This window comes from Leucopleurus acutus (assembly GCF_964270905.1).
Source record: "Leucopleurus acutus genome assembly, chromosome: 19".
Classification (NCBI taxonomy): Eukaryota; Metazoa; Chordata; class Mammalia; order Artiodactyla; family Delphinidae; genus Leucopleurus; species Leucopleurus acutus.
In genome coordinates, this window is record NC_139161.1 from 59620778 (window position 1) to 59644543 (window position 23766).

General features: G+C 60.2%; 1 protein-coding gene across 1 annotated transcript in view; it reads right to left on the reverse strand.

The window, feature by feature from the left end:
• Window positions 1-1704: 1704 nt before the first annotated feature.
• Window positions 1705-23766, reverse strand: part of MYO15A (myosin XVA) — a gene marked incomplete at its 5' end in the record, with an annotated part of 50233 nt that continues 28171 nt past the window's right edge. Inside the window, 26 exons of the mRNA XM_082861641.1 lie at window positions 1705-2246; window positions 5253-5393; window positions 6611-6744; window positions 7007-7140; window positions 10282-10415; window positions 11139-11299; window positions 13009-13105; window positions 13444-13521; window positions 13687-13781; window positions 14871-15001; window positions 16260-16342; window positions 16545-16618; window positions 16851-16923; window positions 17345-17417; window positions 17672-17787; window positions 18283-18461; window positions 18851-18925; window positions 19031-19142; window positions 19603-19744; window positions 20836-20954; window positions 21043-21158; window positions 21444-21519; window positions 21958-22017; window positions 22165-22286; window positions 23320-23392; window positions 23532-23637. Of these exons, the coding sequence (XP_082717767.1) occupies window positions 2145-2246; window positions 5253-5393; window positions 6611-6744; window positions 7007-7140; window positions 10282-10415; window positions 11139-11299; window positions 13009-13105; window positions 13444-13521; window positions 13687-13781; window positions 14871-15001; window positions 16260-16342; window positions 16545-16618; window positions 16851-16923; window positions 17345-17417; window positions 17672-17787; window positions 18283-18461; window positions 18851-18925; window positions 19031-19142; window positions 19603-19744; window positions 20836-20954; window positions 21043-21158; window positions 21444-21519; window positions 21958-22017; window positions 22165-22286; window positions 23320-23392; window positions 23532-23637 (2806 nt within the window). The 3' untranslated portion in view covers window positions 1705-2144. The remainder of the gene's footprint in view (window positions 2247-5252; window positions 5394-6610; window positions 6745-7006; window positions 7141-10281; window positions 10416-11138; window positions 11300-13008; window positions 13106-13443; window positions 13522-13686; window positions 13782-14870; window positions 15002-16259; window positions 16343-16544; window positions 16619-16850; window positions 16924-17344; window positions 17418-17671; window positions 17788-18282; window positions 18462-18850; window positions 18926-19030; window positions 19143-19602; window positions 19745-20835; window positions 20955-21042; window positions 21159-21443; window positions 21520-21957; window positions 22018-22164; window positions 22287-23319; window positions 23393-23531; window positions 23638-23766) is intronic.

Genomic DNA, 23766 nt, shown 5'->3' on the forward strand with positions numbered 1-23766 from the left:
GGCAGGGAGCTCACTACCTCATTCATCAGAAAGTCCTGCCAGAGACCCCTGTGCTCCGCTCACCAGGCAAACATGGGAGTCACCTCTCCAGGGCCCCCAGACACCCCCTTGGAGGCTTCCCCATGCTCTGCAGCCAGGGCGCTCCCCTCTCCCATCCGAGCCTCAGGGGGAGACAGCTCGACTCTGGAACCTGCCTGCCTGCCTTTGACTCTCGGCCAGGCCAGTTAGTGGTTACTTGCTTCACCTCTGCCTCAGTTTCCCCACGAAGACAGGACGTGACTGTCTCACGCTACCATGCCTCCCAGATGTGTCTCCTGTGTTCTCACCCCATGCCAGGCCGGGCACCCTGGGGCTTGGTTCCCTCTGCTTTGGCTCTCCCCACGTCCACCTGGAGTTCCTGTCTTTCTGGGTCTGGGGGCCACAGCAAGGTCTGATTCTCCTGCCACCCGAGTCTTCCCACTCTGCCTCCTGGGGATCGTTACCTCTGACGAGGGCTCGACCTGCTGGTGCCACCACTGAGGCACCAGAACAGCTGTTAAAACATGAGCCTATGCCTTAAGGCCCAGGTCCTGAAATCCCGAAGTCCTGCTGTTCAGTTATCCAATACTGTGTAACAAACCTCCCAAAACTCAGACCTCAGACACCATCCAGCTCAGGAGTCTGCATCGTGGCCAGGGTTGGGCCAGGAGGTTCCTCCCGGTTCCATGCGCTTCAGCTGGGGCCTCACTCACGTGGCCCACTTGCATTCTGAAACCCGAAAGTCCTCTCACCTGGGCAGAGCCTCTAACTGGGAGCAACTCCCGGTGCCTGGCATTTGCCTAGTACACAGTAGGTGCTTAATAGGTACTGAATAAGTAAGTAAACCCCTCCTCGGACACCTTGGCTCCAGCCAATTATGCCCCCACACACCTATCCAGCCCTCCTCTCCCAAGCCTCCCCTCCCCGACAAGTTCCCCAAAGCACTAGCACTTCCCATCAACATTCATTCATTTATTCTTCCATTCATGCGACAAGTATTTTTTAAGCACCTACTCTGCGTTAGGCATTGTCCTAGGCTTTGGGGGAAAGAGTAGGGAACAAACACTGTTTTCTCTGTTTAGAATGTTCATTCCCCTTCCCTCCATCTATTCCTATAGCAAACTCCTACTCATGGTTCAAAACCCAACCCAAACATCCCATTCTCTGGGAAGCCCTTTCCCAGCCTTCTCCCTCCCCAGCCGCTGACATGAAACATCTCTCTCCCTCTACTATACCATTCTCAAATATTGTGTGGCCCACCCAGTGACGGGGTCCTGGGGTTAGGGCTACCCAAGGAGTGCGGGGTAGAGGGGCAGGGGCCCACAGGGAGAGGGTAAGGACAGATGTCTCTGCTGGAGGCCCAGGTTCCCCTGAACAGAGCTGGCTCTGTTTGTTTTTTTTTTTCAATGCAATTTATATAACTTTATAATTTTAACATAATTTCAAACTTATAGAAGTCGCAAAAGCAGAACAAAAAATTCCTACACACCTTTACCCAAATTGGCTACTTATTAACATTTTGCCCCCTTTGCTTCATTACCAATGTAATTTTATAAACACGATAATGCAGAATAAAATGATTTCATAGCAATTATAATTAATCAGTATTTTTTGAACCTCCTGGCTCCTCCCTCAGACTCATTTTCCAGTCACTCAACAACCACATGGAGAACAGGCTGCCAGGCGTACCTTTTATTTGCATAGAAATGACCAAGAGTCAGGAACCCAAGCTCAGCAGCAGTGCAGGGGCACCTGACGGGGGGACATGTGAGGGGCCGGGGCAGGGACATGGGGCAGATTTGAACATCAGACCCCAAGGAAAGCAAACGCAGGTTCAGTTGGTCTAGGCTACTGGTGTGGGGCTTCCCTGCCGCAGGGGGAGTCGGGGCAGGGCCACAGTGGTAGGTGGCAGGAGGCCCCACTAGTCAGTCTTTGGAAGTCCCTCCTGCCATCTGACCCAAGTTTGCACACTGCAACTCCATCCCAACTCTGGATCAGTCTTCTCAGGTTCCTGGGGGCTTGTGCCATGCCACCTACTGCCTCTTGGTCTCCCCTAAGGTTCTGGCCCAGTAACTCCCCTGGGACCACACAGCAAGCCTCCTGGCACAGGGCAGCTGGGGGCTGGGTCAGAGCAGTGTGATCTCGCTGGGGGGCAGCGTGAGCCGCTTCTCACGGGCACTGAGCAGGTTCTCCACGTGCACGGCCACCACGCGACACAGCTCCAGGCCCTGCAGGAGAGACGGTGAGAGGCCCAACACTTCCCAGCTCTCACCTGGGGTGAGATGTGGCCGGGAGAGGGGAGAGAGATGGAGGCCAGCCTCCGGCGGGACTAGTGGGCCCCACCCTCATCCCCACCTCCCCAGGGCCCTGGGTGGCCCACGAGCAGCTAGGGGGAGGAATGCCAGGCTGCAGGTGGGAAGGGGTGAGCCGGGAGGAGAGCAGTGCACCTGCCAGCTCTGCTGCATGTGGCCTGTGTGACCTGAAACCAGTTACTGCACCTCTCTGAGCCTCCGTGGTCTCACCCCTGGGGGCTCGGTTTACCAGGGCCTGGCTCTCGGAGCCATGGGGAGGATGCGATGAGATTTTACTACACGTGAATCCTCTAGACTTGACACCTATTAGCCCCATCAATAAATGGTTTCTAACCACGTGCTGCTGCCCTGGTTACCACCTGGCGCCCACAGCCTAGAATGAGCTGTGACCCAGCCTCAGGGCTCCCACCTGCTGGGGGCGGGGCAGGCAGCGGGGACTGTGGAAAATTGGTCTCTACCGCCAGTGCCGGAATCTCCCCAGGCACTTCCTGGGGGCTGGGAAGCTGCCCAGAGGGAGGGTGAAAATAAGGAGGACAGCACTTACTGGGTGGCAACTGAGGACCAGGCACTGTCCCAAGAGCCCCCCATGTCCCACCCCTCCCAGTCCCTGCAGTGTCCCTATGAGTCAGACATTCTTAGAGCCCATTCCACAGGTGAGGAAACTGAGGCCAGAGCCCTGAAGCCAGTTGCCCCAGACCTCACAGCTGGGGATGGTGGGACTTGAACCCAAGGCCACACCCTGGGGGCCACCTCGGCTAATGAGATCAGAGTGGGCTCCTCCCCACCTGCCATCCTCCCACCCACATGCTGCAGCACTCCAGGCCTCACTGGGAATGCTGCCCCACTTGGCAGGTGTGGAAACTGGGGCTCAATAAGAAGCTGGGTTGCTTCCAGATGCCCTCACACAGCCTGTCAGAGGTAGGCGGGATCACTGCTGCACTCAGACATCACCTGCTCCTGGAAGCCCTCGCTGATTACCTCCTGGATAGCACGGGTACACCCTCCCCGCACTGATCACGGTTTATTAGAGAGGCTTTGATGTCTGTCACACCCCTGAGACCTGGGGCTCTGTGGGGGCCAGGGCTGGAGGGTCTGCTCAGTAACTCTGCAGCTAAGTGCAGAACCTGCTGCATAGAGATGCTCACTGGTTATACATTGAAAGAATGAATGATTAATTAATAAATGTGTCCTCTACACATGCATGACAGAGGCAGAGCAGAGGTGGCAACGCAAAGAGGTCGCGGGTGGGGAGGGTACCGGGAGCAAGCGGAGAAGCCAGAGAGGCCTCCTCCTCCACCCACTCACTTCCTGAGCACCCACTACAGCCGGGCTGTGCTAGGGACACCGTGGGGACAAGCTGGACACAGCCCTGCCCTGCCCCGCCCTCTCGGGGCTGACATTCTAGTGGGGAGACAGACAATCTGGGAACAAATAACTAAGTGATTTCCAAGCCATATGAGGGCTGCTGAGGCGGAGAGAGTGAACTATCGGGGAGGAGGGTCAGGGTAGGCTTCTAGAAGGAGGTGATGTTTGTGCTGAAACCCGAACAAAGGGAGGGAGGGAGCCCCGTGATGCAGGCAAGCGTGTCCCAGGTAGAGGGGACAGTGAGTGCAGTGGGTCTGGGGTGGGGAGGGGGGCAGGTAAGCAGAGGGGAGGGATGAGAGCGGAGGCCACGGAGGTAATCAGAGGAGGGGGCAGGGACGGGAAGGGCTGCTGGGTTGGGGGCCCAAGGGCCTGCAAGGGTGAGAGGTGAGGGCAGAGGCCTGTTGGTCTCCAAGGGCAATGTTGACGGGGTCAGGGCAGGAGAGAGAAATAAGGGGCTGTCTCAGCAGAGCTGGCTTTGGACGCCTCATGGTCAGAGGGGTGCCGGGGTTGGGGAGGGGGGACCGGACTCAGCACCAGTTAGAAGTCGTCCAGGGGAGGGCTCTCCAGAAAAGGGGCCCAAGGGGCAACGGACGGGCAGGCCCGAGGAGGTGGGTTTGCTGTGGTGGGAGCTCAGACTGGGGGTTCTGGGAAGCAGGATGAGCCACAGATAAGGCCAGGGTGGGGGTGACCTCAGCAGGAGCAGGACTGGGGAGCAGTGGGAAGCACACCGATCCCGGGGCGGGGGGCTCCTCCTTTAGAGGCAGGGCTGGGGCAGTGGGAGCCCCTGTCTCGTGCCCTGGGATAGCAGCCCCACCAAGGCAGGCCGTGCCGTGAGAAGTGGTCCTGGGCCCACATCTTGAGTGGGTGCGGTGGGCCCAGACGTGTGGGCCCAGCCCCGATTCTACCCCTGCTCTGGACCTCAGTCCCCTCTCTCCAGTGGGCTGAGAACTCTGGTCCTGCCCCATCCCCGGGCACTGCGAGACTTGGACTTGACTGACCTAAAGGTCAGCCACAGCTTTTAAGGAGCCGCCACAGTTGCTGCAATAGGAGAAAGGTCCAGGGCAGCTGGGCCTTGGCCTCCCTGTCACATGGGAACCCCACTCTCCACCCCTCAACCTCAACAATCCATCCTCCGAGCCTCAGCCCAGGTGAACGTCCTCAAACTGCCTGGGTCCTGCCCTCCCACCAACCTTCTATGGCTCCCGAGTGCCCTCAGGAGGAAGCCCCAGATTCTTAGCTTTATATTCAAGGACCCTTAAGACCTGCCCTTCCCTGGCTGTGTCTCCCCAATTCCCCATCAAACTCCTCACTATTCTAAAAACAACCTGGACCCACCCTTTCCCATGATCCCACCATCAAGATGCTTCTCTGGTAGACCACATGACCCACAGTTCTGTGAGGTGTTGGGTTAGCTCTGTCCCCTGCACTGGGCTGGATGTTCCCTGGGACACGGCTAGGACCTGACCCATCTTGGAGCCAGACCCAGAGAAAAGCCTGGCGAGCGGAATGAGGGAGTGGGGGTCCGGGTGACAAGCCGGGCTGCCAGGCGGGGCCCACCTGCTCCAGCTGCAGCTGCATGGTGTGCTGGGTCGCCACATCCCCCAGTGCGATCTCCACGTACGGGTAGCTGGAGCTGGCCGTGGGCCGCTGGGTCCTCGTCGACTGGATCTCCTTCAGGGAGAACTTCACCATCAGCTCCTGGGGGAAATGGGGGCAGACAGGTTTGGGGGTGCGACAGTCTCACCCAGCCTTACCCCACCGCTGGAGGTCAGATCCGTAGGTGGCGTGACAGCTCAGCTCGGTTCGAGTACTAACTAGTTCCCCAGTGACTTGCTGTGTGACCCGGAGCAAGCTACTTTACCTCTCTGGACCTCAGTTTCTCACCTGTGAAATTATTTCAACAAATACTGCTGCACGCATGTGTGGCGTGCCAGGCACTGCTCTAAATGCTTGTGATCTAGGGATGCAGGAAATGCCTTCACATCAAGGCTGCTTCTTCACACCCGCCCCTCTTGGTCTGGAGCTTTCTTTCCGGCCCCAGGAGCAAAAGCTTCCCACACAGGGATAGCCAGAGTGATGAGAGTCAGAACCCCATCACGAACAACAGGCCACAGCAGACAGACAACCCAGCTCCCCGGCCCGCACGATGGGGGGCATCCTCTGAGGGCCCTGTTCCCCGCGGGACCGAGCGCCAGTCCCCACAGCAGGAACCTGCTTGCTAACACGCTCCTCCCCAGGTGCATCCCCCAGGGTACGACCCTCCTCCCGGTCTCACTTCCTCGCTCCAGTGTTTCCACGTAAGCTACTTGTCCTGGAGCCCTCATCTCAGGGCCCACTCCCGGGGGAAGAACTAAGAATAGGGGTAGCAGATCCTTTTTGTCCTGGACTGAATTGTGTCCCTCAAATCCATATGCTGAAGCCCTGACCCAGGACCTCAGAATCTGGAGACAGACCTTTGAAGAGGGAAGGTTAGGGTGGGCTCCCATGCCACGGGACCACTGTCCTTATGAGAAGAGGAAATTGGGACACACAGACCCCAGGGATGTGCACAGAGAAAGGGCCATGTGAGGAAACGGGCAGGACGGCCATCTACAAGCAAGGAGAGAGGCCTCAGAGGAAACCAACCCTGCGGGCACCTTGATCTTAGATGTCCACCGTCCAGAACCACCAGGAAAACAATTTCTGTTGCTGAAGCCCCGCCAGCCCCGCCCCGTCAGCCCCAGCGGACCAACACAGGCTTTGAGCGTTGGCCTGTGTTTCACCTCCTTTCACCTTGACAACAGCCCTGCATCCCAGGTGAGGCAGTGAGGCTCGGACAGGCAAGGAGCCTCGCCCAAGGTCACGCAGGTGTAAGCAGCGGAGCTGGACTTCCCATCCCCTGGGGGGAGGGGCGGGGCGGGGCTGAGGCCACTCACGTGGGTCTCGGTGCTGAGGAAGTTAAGGCCATTCTGGTTGACCGCAAGGATGCAGGGGGCGGGCACCGCGCCGTTGCTGCAGCTCTGGACGAAGAAGAAGGAGGAGCCGAACATGGGCGAGGCGCTGAGGAGGCCTGGGGCGGGGGAGGGGCGGGCAGGTGACGCAGGCGCCTCAGTGCCGCCCCCCACCTGCTCGGGCGGCCCCTCCCGCCGGTCCAGCTGCCGGCCTCAGGCCCCCCTCCTTCCCTGCCGGGGCCCCCAGCCTAGGTGGGGCCCCGGCGAGGACTTCGGAAAGCTGGCACCAAAAATGCCTCTGTACAGAGGCAAAGGTGCCCCCACCCCACCCTCCTCAACCAGGCCCCCACGGTTCCCTCCGCAGCCCGGACTCCTTCTCACCCAGAAACTGGGCGCGAGCCTGGTGGGGGCTGAGCGCCTGCATCTGCTGCCGGTGCTGGCCGAGCAGGCTGGGCCACGCCGAGGCGGCCACAGTGCGGTAGAGCTGGGCCGGGATGTACTCCTGGGCCTCGCGCCTGGCGTGCAGGGAAAGGCCGCTCTGAGTGCCGCCAGGCTTTACGCTAAACCTCCTGGACCCCCACTCACTGCGGAGTGAGGCTGACTCAGTGCCTGGGCACACAGCAGGTGCTCAATAACCGCTGGCCAGTACCACTAGGCTCCCCGTTTGCAGAGGAGGGAACAGAGACTCTGAGAACTTTACCAGCCAGTCCAAGGTCACACAGTGACCGGTCCGGGCCGAGGCTTGAACCCAAGGTGCGTTCGTCCTTTGTAGCCCCCGCCCCAGGGAGAAGCCCAGGCCAAAGGGGTGAGAAGCACACGCTGAGGGAAGTATCAGGGCAGCAAAGCAACCACCAGTGGCTGGTCAGAGACGGAGGGCACAGAGCACTGGGCCCACCAGGCCAGGCCTCCCCCTGACACATGCTGGATCCCCTGGGGCAGCCCTGTGTCTCAGGACATCTGAAAAATACCAACAAATACCGGTCCCGGCTGCCATGGGCTGCACACCGGGGAAGGGGGAACGTCAGGGGAACCCCTCAAAAGACCCTCCAGGCAATATCTTTCCTCTCTGCTCTGCTGGGTAAGAGCCTGGCATCTGACCCAGTCTCCCCAGGTCTGGATCCTGGTCCTACCACGTATTAGCTGGGGAAGCCATATCCCCTCTCTGGGCCTCGGTTTCCTCATCTGTAAAAGGGGTAAAGAAAGTGTGGTTGGGGACTTCCCTGGTGGCGCAGTGGTTAAGACTACGCCTGCCAATGCAAGGGACACGGGTTCGAGCCCTGCTCCAGGAAGATCCCATGTGCCGCGGAGCAACTAAGCCCGTGCACCACAACTACTGAGCCTGCGTGCTACAACTACTGAAGCCCGTGTGCCTAGAGCCCGTGCTCCGCAACAAGAGAAGCCACCGCAATGAGAAGCCCGCGCACCGCAACAAAGAGTAGCCCCTGCTCGCCGCAACCAGAGAAAGCCCGCGCGCAGCAACAAAGACCCAATGCAGCCAAAAATGAAATAAATAAATAAATAAATAAATAAATTTATTTGAAAAATTAAAAAGTGCGGTTGGGGAGATTAGCTGAGACAATGTGTGCAGAGTGCCTTGCAAAGAGTAGGAAGGCCACAACTGTCTTTCTCCAGGGCTGGGATGATAACTTTCTGTGCTTCCTGCACTTTCCCCTTAAAATGACAGCACAGAAAGAGTTGGGTGCTGAGCCCTTACAGTGTGCTGGGCACCGGGACATCCTCTGTCCACACTCCACTGCCTTCCCTACGCTGGTTCACACCAGGGGCTCTCATAGTGTGGCCGAGGGTCTGGGAGGGCAACGCAACTCCCTTAAGAACCTGAGCGGTCATCTGCTCTCCCCTCTCGTTCCCTCACAAGTGCACGGTGGAGTCCGCCAGAGGCTATGTGACACGTGAGATCACAACAGACTGACAAAGAGGCAAAGACAGGCATCCAGCTGCCGTCTGTCACGCCAAATGGTACAGAGATTTGCAGAATGTCAAACAGTGCCGCTCTTCTCACTGGAGTTTTTGGGAAAATACACTTGTGTTTTCATAACTTATTTATATTAACGTGTAATGTTACCTTCCACTATTTGTATTATAATTATCACATATACGCCTTTATATTAACACGGGGTGTCCTTATTTTTAATTACTTACTAAGTCAATATTTTAAATCGTTTCTCAGTTTTAATTTTGAATAGTGTAAATATATGAATAGATACTACGCACAGAAACAAAATCCCTTTGGGGTCTTATTTTTAAGAGAGTAGGGGACTTCCCTGGTGGTGCAGTGGTTAAGAATCCACCTGCCAATGCAGGGGACACGGGTTCAAGCCCTGGTCCAGGAAGATCCCACATGCCGCAGAGCAACTAAGCCCGTGTGCCACAACTACTGAGCCTGTGCGCCTAGAGCCCACGCTCTGCAATAAGAGAAGCCACCGCAATGAGAAGCCCAGGCACCGCAACGAAGAGTAGCCCCTGCTCGCCGCAACTAGAGAAAGCCCGTGCGCAGCAACAAAAGACCCAATAGGGCTTCCCTGGTGGCGCAGTGGTTGAGAATCTGCCTGCTAATGCAACGGACACGGGTTCGAGCCCTGGTCTGGGAAGATCCCACATGCCGCAGAGCAACTAGGCCCGTGAGCCACAACTACTGAGCCTGCGCGTCTGGAGCCTGTGCTCCGCAACAAGAGAGGCCGCAATAGTGAGAGGCCCATGCACTGCGATGAAGAGTGGCCCCCGCTTCCCACAACTAGAGAAAGCCCTCACGCAGAAACTAAGACCCAACACAGACAAAAATAAATAAATTAATTAATTAAGGAGCCAGATTTTAAAAAAAAACCCAATGCGGCCATAAATTAATTAATTAATTACTTTGTTAAAAAAAAAAAAAAAAAGAGTAAAAAGGCCCGAAGATGGAGAGCCTGGGATGACTGATGTCTCGCCTCTTCGAAAACATCAGTTTAAAGGCTGCCTGATGCCCCACAATTTGTTTTTTAATATTTATTTATTATTTAGGCTGCAGTGGGTCTTAGTTGTGCCACGCGGGATCTTTTATTTTTTTTAATTTTATTCTTTTAATTAATTAATTTATTTTTGGCTGTGTTGGGTCTTCGTTGCTGTGCACGGGCTTTCTCTAGTTGCAGCGAGCGGAGGCTACTCTTGGTTGCGGTGCGCGGGCTTCTCATTGCGGTGGCTTCTCTTGTTGCGGAGCAGGGCCTCTAGGCGCGTGGGCTTCAGTAGTTGTGGCACACGGGCTCAGTAGTTGTGGCTCGCGGGCTCTGGAGTGCAGGCTCAGCAGTTGTGACGCACAGGCTTAGTTGCTCCGCGGCATGTGGGATCTTCCCGGACCAGGGCTTGAACCCGTGACCCCTGCAGTGGCAGGCGGATTCTTAACCACTGCACCACCAGGGAAATCCCTCCACAAGTTTTTTAAGGAATTCCCTGTCGTCGGAGATTGTAGGTGACACCACGGTGAACGTTTCCATGGCCAGATCTTTCTGCGGGGCCATGTGTATTTCCTGGACCACAGGGTGTGTGTCCCGAAAGCTTTTTGTCACTCCGTTTGCTCTGAGCTATTACTACCAGCTGGAAGTGACCTGTCATGCCCGGAGGTGGGGGCCCAGCTGGACGGGCTGGGCTGGGTGGGTGCTCACGTGCTGGGCAGGTAGAAGTGGTCCCTGGCTCGGTGCTGCAGTGCGGCCAGCTTGGACACCTGCTGCAGCTGCTGCTCGCCGGGCTGGCCGGCCGGTATGCTGCTGAACAGGCCCTTCAGGTAGTCGGGCAGCACCTGCGGGGGACGGGGTGAGGCAGGTGAGGGTCCGCGGGCGGCCAGGCACTGGGCAGGCAACTGGGGAGGCGCAGACACAGACACTGAGTGGTTCCAGCCCCACTCACTTCCGGGGGAGGGTGGCCTGTCACTTCCCTGGGCTTCTGGGAGGAGTGACACATGACGGTGAGCTGGGAGGGCTGTGGCCGGGAAGCCACAGGGCCCCGGGAAGCACTGGCACCCGCCTGCAGCATGCAGGACCTGGGGTCCCATTTCCACAAGTCCTCCGGCTGCCGCTGGCTGACCCTCAGGCACAAGAGCCCAGTGGCCGGATTTGGACTCGGAACGGTCGCAGCTGCAGCACCAGCTCCAGAGAAGCACGCGCTCTCTGTCCAAGCACATCCACAAGTGTCGGCACAAGAGGAAGAACCAGGCTTTGTTAACCCCACGACCCTGACTTAGACGACCAAGTCTCAAAGGGGAGGGGCAGCACCACGAAAATGACAAGGCCAGGCAAAGCCTTTCAGCGAGGGACAGGCCAAGTGCACAGCGCAGGAGGAGAGCCAGAGGAAGGAGGACGGAGAGGCCTCCTGAAGCAGTGCCATTGGGGCGGCCTCGCCGGAGACTCAGAAAAGCAGAGCCCGCAGGGAGCAGACGCCTCGGGGCCCGAATCATGAAGGCCTCAAACGCCAAGGCCCGGGGGAGCCCGGAAAGTTCCAGAGCCTCAGAGCGGCCCGCGCTGACCTGGTTGTAGTGCATGGTCACGTAGAGCTCATTCTCGAACTTGAGCGGCTGATCCCAGAGCACGCGCCGGAACCACAGCGTGTAGCCACCATCCACCTGCTCCATCTCCGAGGCCACGTCCAGGATGTAGGCGCGGCGGCTGAGCGGGCACACGTGCTGGCCTGTGGGGAGCCGGGGGCAGCTGGCTGGGGTACGAGTGGCAAGCCCCCTCTCCGCTCTGGGACACAGCATCCTCAGTAAAGGAGAGCATGTTTATGGGACAGGGTGCCTGTGTTTGTGCAAGTTGTAACCTCAAGCTACAGCCCGCCTAGGTCTAGGGAAGTACCCTGCGTGGTGCTCAGAGAAAGCCTAGCCCCTTTCCAGAGGAGGGCTGGGGACAAGGAGGGGCACATGAGGCCTCAGGTCAGGAGGGCCAGTGGATGCCTTTCTGCGGAGCTCCTTCAGGGGAGAACCCCCTGCCGGTCTCCTGGGGCGGGTGGGGAGGACGGTGGGGTCTGGCACTGAGCGGGTCTCAGCCTGTACGAGAGGCTTAAGTTTTCATTTCCTGAACTGACATTTCTGCTTCCATCCCACACCTTCGGTAAAATTTTACCAAAGCGGGGGCGGGGTGGCACGATGATAAAGTCCAGACTCTCGAGGCCAGACAGTCTGGGTTCAAATCCCAACTGTGTGACCTTGGATAAGTCCTTTAATCTCTGCAGCAGGCTGAATAACAGCCTGACCCCAAAGATGTCCCCGTTCTATTCCCCGCCACCTGTGCATATGTACCTTCATGGCAAAGGGGACTTTGAAATGTGATTAAGGATCTTGAGATGGGGAGATTATCGTGGGTACCCAAGTGGACCCAGTGTAGTCTCAAGGGTCCTTAAAGAAGGAGAGATTGGAAGATGCTACGCTGCTGGCTTTGAAGATGAAGGAAGGGGCCGTGAGGCAAGGAATGTGGGCGCCTCTAGAAGCAGAAAAGGCCGGGAAAGAGACTCTTTCCCAGAGTCTCCAGAAGGAGTTAGCCCTGAGGACACTCTGGTTTCAGGACTTCTGATCTTCAAACCATATGATAATAAACCTGTGTTGTTTTAACCCAATGAGTATGTGCTGATTTGTTATGGTGGCAACAGGAGACTAATACAGTCTCCCTGGGCCTCAGTTTTCCCATCTGGAAATGGGAACAATAACCGTCTCATTTCATATGGTTGTGGTGGGGATTAAAGCAGTTTATAGGATGACATGCTCTCAGCAGTACCTGGGACATAGCCTCTGCTCCATAAATTCAGTTTTGGGGATCATTTTGTTACTGCCTTCCCCTCCCCCTGTGTCTTGGCTGGACTCCGGGCAAGCAGGGCTGAGGATACATGGTTCGGAGCCGAGGCAGCAGCGGGAGAGCTGGTTGGAGGTGGATGGAACTGACAGGCTGGTGGCAGGAAGCAAGGCCACAGCCTACAGCAGGTGGGCTGCAGGGGGAAGGGGTTCGGCTGAACTGAGAAGGGCCAGGTGAGACCAAGGGTGGGGGCCCTTACGGCCTCTATTAAGGCGTTAAGAGACAGGAAAAAGTACTTGCACTTGTGGGTCCAGGAGTCGCATCCTATCAAGTCTCATCCTCCTTGAGGGCAGGGCCCACTGAGTGGCCCGAGGGGCAGAGGGAGGCATCAGGGGAGCCCTGTCTTCCAGGAACTCGCGATCTGACGGGCCAGGCAAGCTCACACAGAACGAAGCAGAGAGGGGCAGACGTGGGGCTGCGGGGGCTCGGGGCAGAGAGGTCCCTCTACCTGGGCCTAGGGGCTTCCTGGAGGAAGTGGCATCTGACCTGGGCCTTACAGTGGGGGTGGTGGGCGTGGGCCCAGCATGCCGCACCCTCTGGCCTCTGGCCACTCACCTCGGTTGGTGACAACAAAGATGACGTACTCATCAAAGGCCTCGGGGCGGGTCAGAGCCATCTCAGCACAGATCTCCTCCACCACGTCCAGGGCCACCTGCGGCGAGGGAAGCGTGAGGCTGCACTGGCCTGGCGACCTCTGCCCCCAAGGCCACCCAGACCCCCTGCGCAGAGGCGAGGATCCCCGAGGTCCCTGGGAGCCGGCCGCATGCAGGAAAGGGCACAGCTTTTGGAGTCTGAGAGACTCGGGTTCCGAGTTGGCCTGTCTCTTATTTGCGGTTTGATCCTGAGCTGGAGGTCCCCCCTCCCCCAGGCTCAGGCTGCTCCTCTGAGAGATAAATCCTGCCGAGTGGGGGAGGCTGGGGGGCTCAGCACCCTCGGGGGCCCACCCTGGAGGCAGGGGTCCCTGCCCGACGGAGACGTCCCGTCGCTTACGGTGCACGTCTTGATCTTGAGATGGCGCTCGAGGCCTCCGGGGAGAAGAAAGAGCTGCCTCTTGGAACTGCGGCCGGCCTGGGGTGAGGAGATTGGGGAGTGGGAAAGGCCGGGCCAGGGCTCTGGGCCAGCTGCTGTCCCCTCCGTGGGGGTCCCCGACAGGGACCGGGCAGGGCCGGCGAGTGCGCGGGACGGGGTCTCTGGGCCGGGCCGTCTCACTCACCCCAACGCCCCAGTGCTCACCAACATGGCCCGAAGCTCCATGCTGCTGGGGAGCTCCAGACGGCCACCGAAGCGCAGCGTTCTCTGCAGGTTCTGCTCACAGGCCTTGGCGATCCCTGCAGAAACGGGAGTCAGGGCCTGGCCCAGGGTGGGCAGGGGAGAAAGGGGCTCCTCTGGCCCCAGCCCTGAGTCCAAGGGGGGGGGGCGGGTAGAAGGGTGGGGCCGTGTGTCTGCTCTCCCTTCAGCGGCTGAGGAGACAGTTCAGAGGGCAGTGATTTACCCAAGGTCAAGAGCCAGAGTGTAAGAGCTGGATCTGAACCCCATCCCACGCAGTGGAGGCCCGCACGCCTTGCTTATCCATGAGCCCCGCAGACAGCTGGTGACTCGGGGCTTGTCCCCCGCAGGCCGTGTGTGGCTAAGATGACGCAGCTGCGTGCAGCATCCCAGTGCAGAAGCCCCCACCATCTGTTTCCCCATCTCTCTGGGCTAAGCAGTGCCCTCGCCCTGCTCTGGGGAGGGGTCAAGAGGGCTGGGCACACTCTGCCACCTTCCCTGGAGCTGAGTCTCTTCACCTCTGAGTCCAGGGAAGTCTGCTGCCTGAGTCAAAGAGGAGTCTTCAGAAACAAAGAGAGTGAGGTCCCCGTCTCCTTCACGGCCGCCGTGGTAACCACAGGGGCCCCGGCCTCTCTCTTAGGGGGACCCAGGGGTTGCTCTGGAAGCTAGGCTGGGGCTGAGGCTGAGGAGTGGCCCCTTTCCTCCAAAATCCAAGGGGAAAAGGCCAAGACCCTGCCACCAGCCTTGGCGCCCCTGCCTGAACCCTCTCAAGACCCCTGTTGATTCCCAAAGACCAGAGAAACAGGGCCCTGCCGCCTCCTCCGCCTCCACTCCCACATGCCACACATCCTCCTCTCCGGGCCTTCACCCCTGCTACTCAGCCTACCTAGAAATCCCTCCCATGTGCTCACGACCCAGAGCAACACTTCCTCTGGGAAGCCTTCCCTGATACGCCATCCTCCCCCCTGTTAGATCAGACAACCCATCGCATCTGCCCCTGCGGGACCTCCACAAACGTTTGGGGATGGACTGATGTTAGTAAACGTTGCCCGGGCACCTGTGAAGGGCCAGGCCCTTCGGCCAGCTGCCCGGCCGGTCCTCACCGGGCAGACAAGCCCTTGGCCCTGACTCCCCGCCCGCTGGCCCCTCACCCTGGAAGGGCAGGCCTGGGGTCCGGCCCACGTCTTGGAGGAAGCGAACGAGGTGTGGCTGGAGGACTTCGGAGCAGCTGCGGTAGGCAGCCACGATGTACAGCAGCCTCCAGCCTCGCTGGCAGCTGTCCCTGCAAGGACACACATGGGGCTACGTTGCAGGCGGCCGCTGCACTACGGTGCCACGCCAGGAGTCTCTCCCACTCTCAGGCGGCTCATCTTCTGAGGAGGCTCCTCCTCCCTGCCCAGTGAGAGCAGGGCCGGCGGGCCCGGAGCCGTGCAGAAGCTGTGTTCTATTGAGAATCCGGGTGGGAGGTAGGGCAGGCAGAGGACGAGCCCCGCCCCACCCCCGACCCCCGGCCAAAAGACAAGCCTTCCCCGGGGGCATCTCTCTGGGTGACAGGAGGGCCGGGGGACCCTGTGCAGAGCAGGTGGCAGGTAAGGCTGGGAGGGAGGGGCAGGAGGACGTGCTGAGTGGCTCTGAAATTCCTGGGGAATGCGAGCAAGTGGACAGGAGGGTGGCACACGCTTTGGGTCCCCACTGTGTGCTGGTCGTGTGCGGGACACGGAAGCTCACCTTTGTGCTGCCCTGGTGTGAGGGTTTCATTGTGGGGACCTCCGGCGTCTAGGGACAGCACTTGGGCTTCCTTTGGGAAACCACCCACCCCTCCCCGGTCCCTGTGGTTTGGAGATGGGTATCAGAGCCAGGACTGCCCAACTAGAACACCGCAGCCTGCCCCACCCCCCCACCGCCAAGGCGACTGGTTTAGGGATGGGTGTGGGAGCCAGGTCTGGCCAGTTAGAGTTCAGCCTCCCTCTGGCTATGGTGATTGGTTTGGGGACAGGCACATGACCCAGGTCTAGCCAATCAGAGCTCTGTATCGTCCAGCCGTTGTGGTTGGCTCAGGGATGGGCATGGGACCAATAAGACTGCATTTGGGAATTTTTGCTGCAAATATTGGGTCAGTCTTGCTTTCCCTGGGATTGCTGAGCTGGGAAATGTTTCTCTCCAATGTATGGGATATGTTGCTCGGGAATGATACCAACACAGAGGAAAGCAGGGCCAAGCTACAGAGAAGGACTGCTTCCTGATGACACTTGGGTCCAGCTGTGCCTGAGGTCCTACGTCAGACTTTTCAGTTACCTGAACCCTCTTTTGCTTAAACTAGATTTAATTGGGTTTCTGTCACTTGCAACCAAAAACCTGGACTCACACATTATCACCACATTTTCCAGATAAGGAAACTGAAGCTCAGAGACAAGAAAGGGCTTGTCCCAGACCAAGCACGCTCTGTCTATGAAGTGAGGGAGAGACAGGGGGAGAGACTCCGGAGGCTGACCTGGCCCCTCCTGGAGCATGGATGCGCTGGGGGAGGGGAAGACACTCACTGCTTGGTGCTGGTGTTGTCAGTGATCTGCTTCACAACTTGGCAGTAACACTCGTCCCGCAAGACCTCATGGTCCCTGCACAGCTGTAGGAGGGCGGGCCAGGTCACAGGTCACACGCCCAGCACACAGGAACAGGGTGGGCACTTGGAGATGGGCCTGGTGCCCCTTCCCCAGACCCCTCCCCACAGGAGAGCTTCCCTCCCCAAAGTCCTGCTACTCTGTTGATAAATGGGGAAACTGAGCCACGGGGCAGGCAAAGGAGCACCAGCAGTCAGCGGGACTGACCTTCAGGAGGGTGCAAAGCACGTCCAGTTCACTCTGACCCTTCAGCGAGGCGTCCCCCATGAACCGCATCACAGCTGGAGGAAACACCTGTCCCACTCGGGCCACCAGACCCCCAGCTGCCTGCCCCCCTTGGGGACCCTGGGGTTGGACGCCTCCCCGGGAGGCTGTGGCCAGAGGAGGAGGGGGAGGCTCCTCCTCTCTGCAGGGGCCCCACATCTGAGTTGAGGGAAGGGGTGGTGGTGAGCAGGGGTCACAGTGCGGGGTCCCACCTGGCCCAGAGCCCTGGCCGCAGTCCCACCCCCACACCTAGAAACATGTCTGTGGCCATCTTGTTGAGGCTGCTGTCGCTGAGCTCAATGAGGGAGTCCTGGAGCGGGGTCTGTGGGGAGAGGGGCTGGGTCACCAGGAGGAAGGGGCTGAGTCATGGGGGCGGGGTCTGTGATGGGAGGGGCTGAATCAGGAGGGGGCGGGGTCTGTGGGGAGAGGGGCTGGGTGACCAGGGGCCAGGGTCTTGATGGGAGGGGCGGGGTCGGGAGGGGGCGGGGTCTTGATGGGAAGGGCTGTCATGGGGGCGGGGTCTGTGATGGGAGGACTGGGTCAGGACGGGGAGGAGGGGAGGGCCACGTGGTGCCTCCTCTTACAACAGGAGGGTCCACACCACCAAAAGGCAGCCGGGACGCCACTAGGGAAGACACTGCCCCTGGGAGGAACGCGGGCCCTCGGGGTGCTGAGTGCTTGGGTCCCATTGGGGACAAGGCTGTTTGGCCCACAGGCCTGGGAGGGGGCCTGGGGCTAGACACCTTGGTGAAGCAAAGCATGTCCTCCAAGGTTCTGGATTCCCGACCCTCCTTGGATTTCGGCCTGAGGCCGTCCCTGCAACAGGAAGCGGACCCTACTGACCAGTCTTGTCTCCAAGCTTTGGCTGCACCCCCTTCCCACCTGGAGTGTGCTTGACTCAGTGTCAGCCCACCGGGCAGCAAGGCTCCCGAAGTGGAGGCTGCAGGCGGGCCTCACACCTCAGGGTTTCTCATCCCCCCCCAGAACTGGGGCCTCCCGCTTGGGCAGCTGCAAGAAGCCCCAGAGAGACCCTCCCCAGGGTGGGGATGCGGCGTGGGGCCACCACTCACTGGGGTCTCCTCTGAGGGTCTCGGAAATACTTCTGGGCAAACTCGAGCATTGTGTACGGTGGGAGAGCCAGGCCGTCCTCCCCGCGGTCCGCGGAGCCAGCCCTGACTGGGGGACCCTGCAAGAGGGCCAGCCGCCGCACCCCGCCCAGTCAGAGCGGGCCCAGTGCCACCCCCGGCTGACTGTGCCCAGACCCTCTCATGTGGGCCCACTGCCTCCCCAGTGGCCTGGTCCGGCTGACCCTTACCCCTCATAGCTTTCTCTCTCCACCCTGGCAAGCTCTGTGCCACAGGACTGGACCTGCCCCCCTCACCTGGCCCCGCCCCGGCCCAGGTGGACTTCGCCTGCTGGCCGGCCCAGGCTGGCCCTGCCCCGTTGGCCTGGTCACAACCCTTCCGCTGACCCCCGCCCACCCGACCCCACTGGCCACGCCTCCAGCCATCTCTGGTCACATCCCAATAGGTTCTACGTCTGGCTGGCTCACTGCTGGCTCAAGCAGGCTGCCGGGCCCCAGGGTGGCCTGCTCTTGGCTGAGCCCCTCCCCTCCCCCTCCACAGTCAGGCGGACCCCCTTGCTGTGTCCGCCCTTCGGCCCAGCCCCGGGCAGCTCTCACCTCCCTCCTGCGGCCCACCTCCCGGGCCGCGGCAGTGGAGGCCACGGCAGCGGCCACGGCGGCAGCGCGGCCCCGGCCCGGCTCTGCGGGCAGCTGCAGAAAGTCGGGGGCAGCTGCAGGCTGCACCAGCTCGGAAGGGAAGCGGCCCACACGCCCATGGATGGTCCCAAATCGCCAACCTAGGGGGCGGGAAGGGCTCTGAGCAGCGGGAGGGTGTCATCTGGGGAGCAGGGGGGCCCAGGGATACAGAGCTTGTGCGGGAGGTGTGTCACGGGGCCATTCACAGAGGAAGACACAGCTCTGGGAAGGGAAGGCATTCCCTCAGCGGGAGCTGCAGAGAGCACAACGCAGCGCTTGTGGACCCTCGGGCCACACACGTGGAAACGCTAATGTCCACGGAGACCCTTTAGCCAGATATGTGGGCAGAGGCCTGGGCTGCATGGCCGCCTTAGGAGCTGCAGCCAGGCCAGACCCTCTGGGACCCCGGAACCCAGAATCGTGCCTCCGCTGTTTGGGGTGTCTAGGTCTGGCAGCTGTGGCAGCTGAACGGGGGTCCCGGGGTACCTACCGAAGTCAGGACCTCGACGCCGCAGCTCCTCCAGGTACACGACCTTCTTGCCGACCACACAGCCAGCACTGTAGCCTGAGGGCCGGACCTGTGTCAGCACCCGCTGGGAAGCGCCCTCCCCCGCCCCCGCCCCCGCCTCCCCCGCCGTGCCCACCCCCCCCCCCCCCCCGTGGCGCTGACCCATCCGAGGTGGCTCCAGGGGCTGCAGGTGGATGATGTCACCCTTGTGGAAGGCCAGCAGCGCTGGGTCCTCAGGCAGGAAGTTCCTCACAGCGACCACGTAGTCCGAGTCCTGGGTCAGCCAGGGGCTGGGTGAGGGCTGCAGTCCCATCCCCCTTCTCCCGGAGGCCAGGGGCCACTCCCCTGCCCCTCACACAGGACGTCAGAGCACTGGCCCAGGCCTCACCCCCTCCACCCCTCCCGAAGCCTCCCCACTGAGGCCAGGTGCCGGGCCTGGGGGCTGCCTGGTCTGGAGGGAGCATGGGGGCGGATGCTCCCGCCACAGTGGGCAGCGGCGAGCAATGCAGTCCTTGCAGGAGGATGAGCACTGCAGCTGCCATGGAGCCCAGAGGCATTAGTAAAGGACTTTGAAGGAGCGGGCGGAGGGGAACGGGCATCCCGGCTGGAAGGCACAGCCCGTGCAAGAGCCTATGGACACAGTTGCTGCCGCACACACGCATCCATGCTTCCCAGGCATGAGCCCCGTTCTGGGCCCTCAGCCCTGCTGGGGGCATCTGTAGGAGGGCCCTGACCTTCTTCAGCTCCAGGATGAAGTCGTCCACCAGGGTCTTGACCTGGTGAGCTCGGGCTGAGAAGAGAATGACCTTCTCGCTGGCCAAGTTGAACTCCAGCATGTTCTGGGAGGGGATGGTCACAAACAGGATATCTGCAAAGCTGGAGGATGGGAAGGTGGCATGAGGGCAGGACCCTGCAGCTAGAGGGATGCCCTCCACCCACCGTCCTGCTCCTTCTGCGCCTGCCGGCCTCCCCTCCCCTGCTGTCCGCAGCTCTATTGTGTTGCCCACACCCTGTGAACCCACAACCTTCCAGCCCTCCCCAAGTTGTGCCTTTTATTTTTTTGCCTCGTGAGCCAACCTCCCAGATTTTGCCCACACAAGTCTATCTCTTTCAGTCCTTGAGCAAACTCTCCAGCTCCTGAAGCAAGGAGCCTGCACCTAACCGGTGAGCGAGGCTCCCCGCCCCCCGCCCCGCCGGGCTCTGGTATAAAGGACAAGTGGGCTGCTAGGAGGGAGGAGTCCGAGGACTCAGGAAGGTCTCACGCCGCCGAAGCCCCCTTTCCCTTCCGAGCTGCGTCTGCATCTGGCTGTTCACACGGTCGCCCCCGCTGCACGGCGAGCTCTGTGAGGGCCAGGCTGCAGCGTGGCCGGAGATGGGGATGGGGTCGTGGCTCCCAGCTCCCCACTTCTTGGCTGTGGGACCCGAGACCAGCAACACCTCTCTATGAGCCTGTTTCCCTGACTGAAGGGCTTTGGCACAGAGCCGTGCATATCGTAGGTACAGTCGCCCCTCGGTATCCCAGGGGGACTGGGTCCAGGGCCCTTCGAGGGCACCAAAGCCCACGGATGTTCAAGTCCCTCCTATAAAATGGCCTGATACTTGCATATAACCTATGCACATCCCGTATACTTTAAACCACCTCCAGATTATTTTTTTTGTTTTCAGATTACTCCTAACACCTAATTCAATGTAAATGCTGTGTAGATAGTCATAAAAGCAATGTAGACGTTATGTGAATAGCTGCTGGTGAGTGGCAAATTCAAGCTTTGCTTTTTGGGAACTTTCTGAAATTTTTTTCCTGAATATTTTCCATCCGCGGTTGGTCGAAATCTGTGGATGTGGAGCCTGCAGACATGGAGGGCCAACTGTACTCAGTTAACGGCCGTGAAGCCAGCCGGTGAGGAAGCGCTGGTGCCGGCCCACGTCCAGCGTCCGGCCGGCCCCATTCCCGCCCATCCGCCAGTCACCTGTACGTGCGCAGGACCCGAAGCGGCCCACCGGCCTCGTGGCTGCCCTTGACCATGCGCAGGAGTTTGATGCCCGTGTGGGACACAGCTAGGATCTGCACGCCGGTGCCCACGCTGCCCTGGGGTGGGGACGAGTGGCACGTGAGGCTCTTCCGGCCTCATCCCTGGAGCCCCTGGGTGGGCAGGGGGCAGGCAGGGGGCTCGCACCGTGGCAGGGAAGAGGCGGGAGAAATAGACCTCCCAGCTGTCGCGTGCAATGCTGACCACGGCCCGCTTCACACTCTCCGTCACCAAGGGCCTTTGCGTGTCCAGCTGGTTCTGGGCTAAGGGACACAGGTCGGGTCGGGACTGACCCACGTGGCATGGGGGGAGGCTGACCCTCAGCAAGGAGGTGTCAGTCTGTTGTGTTCCCAGTGTCCATACTGGGAAACTGATGTCCACAGACAGACAGGGACAGCCAAGGCCACAGCCGGTCAGGCAGAGCCCAACCCAGACCTGCGGCCGGGCCGTGGGAGAGGCCAAGAGCAGAGCGGGGAGGGTTGGCGGGGGTGGGGTGTCTAGCTGGCTGCCCCGTCGACCTCCTTCCCTCCCCCTGGCCCCCACGGTACCAAACAGGGCTTTCATCTGGAGCCTCTCCTCCGCAGAGATGCGCAGGCAGGCCTCGGAGAACGTGTCGTGCAGGATCTGTGGGATGAGTGTGACACCGGCGGCCCGTGGGACTCCCCCAACCGGGAGCCCATGCTGGACCGTTTTAGGACGACTGGGAATGTGGCAGGGGTGCCTTTACGCAACAGTGGGGTCATCTGTGTAAATCAGATCCCACTCCCGAGGATGCCCTCCCTTCTCCTCACCTCCACCCTCCCCAAGCCCTAGTTTCCTCATCTGTATGGTGGGGCTTGGGTTGGACCCCAGGCCCCGTGCAGCTCAGACCTGCTGTGAGTCTGGTTAGGTGGGACTGTGGGCTCTTCGACCCTGTCTACATTGGGGACCTCGGCAGAACAGCTTCCCCGCCTCACTGTGGTCGAGGACCCCAAATCCAAGGAGGAGGATTTGCAGACGGCTAGGCTACGCACCCCCTGCCCTGCTGAGTACACGGGGCATTTAGGGAGGAGAGGCCCTCACCTGGCGGAACAGCAGGTCCAGCTGCACAGGGTGGCTGTAGCTGTCCTTGGGGTAGAACACCTGTGGGGGCAGGGTTTCCGTGAGGACCTTCTGGAGGCCCCTCCCCCGCTGCAGCCCCACTCGCTCTGCACCAGCCCTGCTCTGACCCGGTCTCCCGCCCGCCTCGGGCCCCTCTGCCCCCATCCAGCCCCAGCCGGGCTCCAACACCTCTTTGCGCAGGAAGATCTTCCAGGGGGCATGCTGGTAGCCGTAGAAATCGGGGCTGAGGAGGCGGTGCAGCCGCGTCTGCACGGGGTCCTCGGCCGGCTCCAGGGACCGTGAGGCCAGCACTGCAGGGGTGGAAGCGGGCTGGGGCAGAGAGGCCTCCTGGCCCGTGGCGTACACACACCTGATCACGCGGGCACACGTGCACACTCACACAGCCCAGCCCTCCTCCCCGCACATGGAGACCCGGCGCCCGCAGGCCCAGCCAGGGGCCGGGGGCCTGGGAGCAGGAGAGACAGGCCGCTGCCTGGAGGCCAGGCCCCGGCAGGTGTGGGCGGAACAGACAGTTCGGAAGGACAGAGCTCTCAGTGCCGGGAGCTGGGGTGGAAATTAAACCAGTGACTTAGGAAAGTCTGGGGGCTGGTCTGTGAGGGGCGTTCGGTCTGGGCGGTCGGGCAGACCTCTCTGAGGAGGTGATACTTGAGACCTGAATGTTGAGGAGGTGCTGAGCACGCAAAGATCTTCCAGGAAGAGCATTCTAGGCAGAGGGAACAGCAAGGACAAAGGCCCTGAGGCAGGAGTGAGCTCGGTGTGTGCCAGAAACAGTGAGGAACAGAGTGTCTGAGGGGGGAGCGGGAGGAGATGGGATTGGGAAGGTGGGCAGGTCATGCTGCGTCACGTGGGCCACAGTGAGGAGTCTGGAGTTTATCCCAGGAGCCACTGGAGCGCTGTTGACAGGCGTGACGTGAACCGACTGATCTCTGTTAAGAGGGCTGTGGCTGCCATGAGGCAGGAGATGCAGAGGTTAGGGCTCCAGCCAGGAGGCCTGGGTTTCTATCCCTGATCTGATACTGTTGAGCTGTGTGATCGTGGGCAAGTCACTTAACCTCTCTGGGCCTGTCTCCCCACCTGTAACATCTAGAGGCACAAATGGTACTGTGTTGAAGGGTCTTAGTGAGGATTTAGTGAAGTCAGAGTGGGCTGGGACTGAAATCAGTGTTAAGTGTTGATGCAATTACACAAACGTCCACACGGTGGGGTCCACACGGGCCCAGGGACACGCACACACGTGCCACCGTCACGCAGACCAAGTCTCACCTGTGTTCACACTTGGACACCTGCCCTCGGGCCCCTCCCTCCCTCCCTCCTGGCCCTCACCTGGAGTGGGCCCCACGGATGGCCTTGGTGTGCTGGTCACTGGCTTCACCAGGGCTACGGCCTCTCTGGGGACCTGTCCCTGCCCCAAAGACAGCGCTCAGGGGGGAGCAGCAAGGCCACAGCTTATAGGGGCCAGCTGGTTTCTGAGGCTCCCCCAGAGGCCCCACTTTGTCCTTTGTTCCACCTGGGCCCAGCCAGACCCTGCCCCTCACCTGGGTGCCAGGTGCTGCCACTGCATGGCTCATCTGCGCCCTCAGGATCATCAGGGCCTCCTCGTGGGGGTCCGGCCGCTTCACGAACACCCTCCCGCCGTCCTTCCTGGTGGGTGGGACACTGAGTCTCCTCTTCCCAGCCACATAACTCTACAATAGGGAACTTTTTCCTCCACCCCCATCACTATGAACGAGAACCCAGAGAGGACCAGAGACGGGTGTGGGGACACACAGC